General features: G+C 51.3%; 1 protein-coding gene across 1 annotated transcript in view; it reads right to left on the bottom strand.

Annotated features, from left to right (window-relative positions):
* TEX15 (testis expressed 15, meiosis and synapsis associated) overlaps positions 1-1,651 on the bottom strand; it is a 35,307-nt gene extending 33,656 nt beyond the window's left edge. The window contains exon 1 of the mRNA XM_044680262.1: positions 1,499-1,651. Coding sequence (XP_044536197.1) covers positions 1,499-1,651 — 153 coding nt within the window. The remainder of the gene's footprint in view (positions 1-1,498) is intronic.
* Between the last annotated feature and the right edge of the window lie 1,638 nt (positions 1,652-3,289).

The raw sequence follows: 3,289 nt of genomic DNA, 5'->3' as shown, positions 1-3,289 counted from the left end.
AGAGGGAGGAAGGGAGAGAGGGAGAGAAGGAAGGGAGGGAGGGAGAGAAGGAAGAGAGAGAGGAAGGAAGAGGGAGGGAGAGAAGGGAGAGAGGGAGGGAGGAAGAGGGAGGGAGGGGGGAAGGAAGAGATGGAGGAATGAAAGGAAAGAAGGGAGGGAGGAGGAGAGGGAGGGAAGGAAGGGAGGGAGGGAAGGAAGGACAGACTTCAAATAGAGCTATCTTCAAGATACCAGCAAGAGGACCATCAAAGGGAGGAGGCTGATCAATGCAATGGAGGGGATGGTAAGAGCCAAATCAACTCGTGAATACTGATCAGGAATTTATTAAACACCTACTGTGTACTAGACATGGTGCTAAGCTCTAGGGAAACACAAGACAAAAAAAGAACCTGATGTGGGGGAAGAACAGCTTAACCCTTATTCTATTTGGTTTTTTTTTTTTCCTACCACAGATAATGGCAGTGGGAATGGGAAGTTCAGGAGGCAGCATAATTAAGAGCTGGGTTTGGAGTTAGAAGACCTGATGACCAGATGTGTGACTATGAGCCTCAGTTTCCTCATCTGCAAAATGGTGACAGTAACAGCACCTCCCTCCCAGGACCATGGCGAGGATCAAAGAAGACAATGTAGGTAAAGGGCTTAAAGCCCTGTATAAGTTCACTTGGGAAGCTCTAAAGCAGTGGTTCCCAAACTTTTTTGGCCTACTGCCCCCTTTCCAGAAAAAATATCACTTAGCGCCCCCTGTCACATACTATCACCACCCCCAAATGCACCTGTGGCCATCACCGCCCCCCTGGATCGCTGCAGCACCCACCAGGGGGCGGTGGCACCCACTTTGGGAATCACTGCTCTAAAAGGTCAGGACTGTTCTAATTATTATTATAAGGAGGTGAAACACACCAAGAGGGACACAAAGAACAAGAGCCCAGTCCTGAGAGAATGGCAGGCTCATGACAACTCAAAGGCCAAGCCTCAGGTTCAATAAGAAGAGGTAAGGTTCACCAAGATGATCTCACTGGACCCCCCCAGCCAGTGGGAGGGAGGTGCTATTATGATCTCCATTTTACTGATGAGGAAACAAAGGGGGTGGGGAGTGACTCGCCCAGGGGTCATTTAGCATCTGAGGCAGCACTTGAACTCACTGCTTCCTGAATCCCAGCCCAATGCTCCGCCCTCTAGTATGCCCTCTGTTCCTTCCACTGATCCTGTTAAGAAAAGGATCAGGGCCCTCCTTTCTCCTCACTGGTTCCCTCCTTCCTGGTGATCTCCAGCCTATCAACGGCCCATGAGGCACACGGGGCCTGCCAGGGGTCAGTGAGGCCCAAGTTCAAGTCCAGCTACAGACCCTTCCTAGCTGTGGTCCCTGGGTAAGTCACAGCACCACCGCCTGCCTCAGCAGTTTCATCTGTAAAACTGGGATCCTAAGGGCACCTCCTTCGCCGGGCTGTTGATGGACACACGCATGAAGCTCTCTCGAAGTGCCAGCGACTAGGCTTACCGGAGCCCCAACAGTCTCTCCACGGAGCAGTTGCCTCCCTCGGAAGGAGTCTGGCATCCTGGGACAGGTGAGGGGAAGCGATCGTGCACTCACCTCCTCCCGTCCCACTATCATAAAAATCTCAGGAGGGGGAAGGGGAAGGAGAAAGGACATACTGGGAAATAGAGGAGCTAAAAGAGACTGAAAAATTGCCCTGGGCCAGTCCTGCTGTCTCCCCGTGGAGGGTTCCCAGGACCCCTCTGCCTGTAGGGCCAAAGGCCAGAGCTCCAGCCCGGCTTTTGTGGGGCTCTCCCCCAGTGGTCTGTCTAGGTCTTCTGCACAGGACTCCACCCCTTGAGGTCATCTCTGTTCCGCCTTCACCGGCCCTACTGGCCGGAATTCTCTGTCCAGGGCATTCCGTCCTATTTCTGGCCCTTTAAACTGGTCTAGAACGGCCCCCCCGCTGTGCGTCTTAGGAGTCTTTGGGCCCTCCGAGGGGTCCCTTCAGCTCAGCTCATGCCACATGTCCCAGAGGAAGCCCCCAGGATGAATACTCACTTCCTTCTCTTGAAACTGTCCTACATTCCTACCTGATCAAAGGTTGGGTCTCCCGGAGGAATGGAAGATCCAGGAGGCCAGGGCCCCTTTGCCTCCCTGCTAGCCAGCTCAGTGCCTCTCAGGAGGATGGCCTTCGTACACGGTGGGCTGGAATGCACCGGGATGCAGACTCCCAGACAAGGGAGGCCCATGAACAAGCTCAGATAAGGCCATGGAGAGTCCACAGCCACCAACAATTTAATGGACCAAAACAAAAGTAACAAACCCTGGGGAATAGATCTCTCCACATTCCTATCTATATCTACACGTCTAGCAAGTGGGACAGACAAGAAAACATTAAAAAACATAAAGAATACATTAAAAAAATCTATGAAGGCAACAACCTCCAGGCCCCTGAGGACAAATAAATGGTCGTATGGACGACAGAGAGCAAATACATTTTCTGTCATCGCTTTAGAAAGCCTAACCGTGCTAATGATCTGAGAGATATGACTCAAAATGGCTGAGGGACCCTCATATCCCTATCCCACCTTCAACCACCACTGAAAACAATGAAATACACTGCTGTCAGGGACTCAAAATCATGTCCGCACATTCACTGCTCGTGGAATTACAATTTTCTTTTGAATTTTTGTTGAAAAGCCACCTAGAAGTATGGAGTAGAGCTGAAAATACAGGCCACCCCTTGCAGTGAAAGATGGGCAGACACAATAAAGAACCTTCCTCTGGTGTCTTCCGGTGGGGGCCGAGGTGGGTTCTGGATAGGCCGAGATCTCTGAGGCCTTAGCAAAGGGCAGAGAGTTCTGAGATTGGGGCAAGGAGGTGAGATAATATTTGGAAGAAGCTCTACAACCTTAAAGCACGGTATAAAGGCTAGTTCTTATGATAACAGAATTTAAAAGATAGTCATTCAATCAATTGGTACCATCAGAACTCAGGGGGCTGCCAAGGGCACACCGATCTTTAAACAGCCCAGTGTCCTGGTTAGAGGACGAGTATCCCATAAGAGCAAAAAAGGAGGGAATTCACACACCTATCCGCCCATCGATCTATGAATCAAGGGTACGCCGGAAGGAAGCAGCTTACCTGTCTGGTCTTGTCCGGTGGCTTGGCTGGAAGAACCCCACTCACCCCTGTGGAGGTGAAGAATGGTGAGCAGACGGCATTCTCTCTGGTTCTTCCATCCCTGTGTTTCCCTCCCTCCTTCTCCTCCCATAGTTCACCCACCATCTGTAGACCCGTTCCCTCCTAACT

This window comes from Gracilinanus agilis, chromosome 6 (genome assembly GCF_016433145.1).
Source record: "Gracilinanus agilis isolate LMUSP501 chromosome 6, AgileGrace, whole genome shotgun sequence".
Lineage (NCBI taxonomy): Eukaryota > Metazoa > Chordata > Mammalia > Didelphimorphia > Didelphidae > Gracilinanus > Gracilinanus agilis.
Note: the sequence above shows the minus strand (reverse complement) of the source record. Positions and strands in the feature narration are given on the sequence as shown.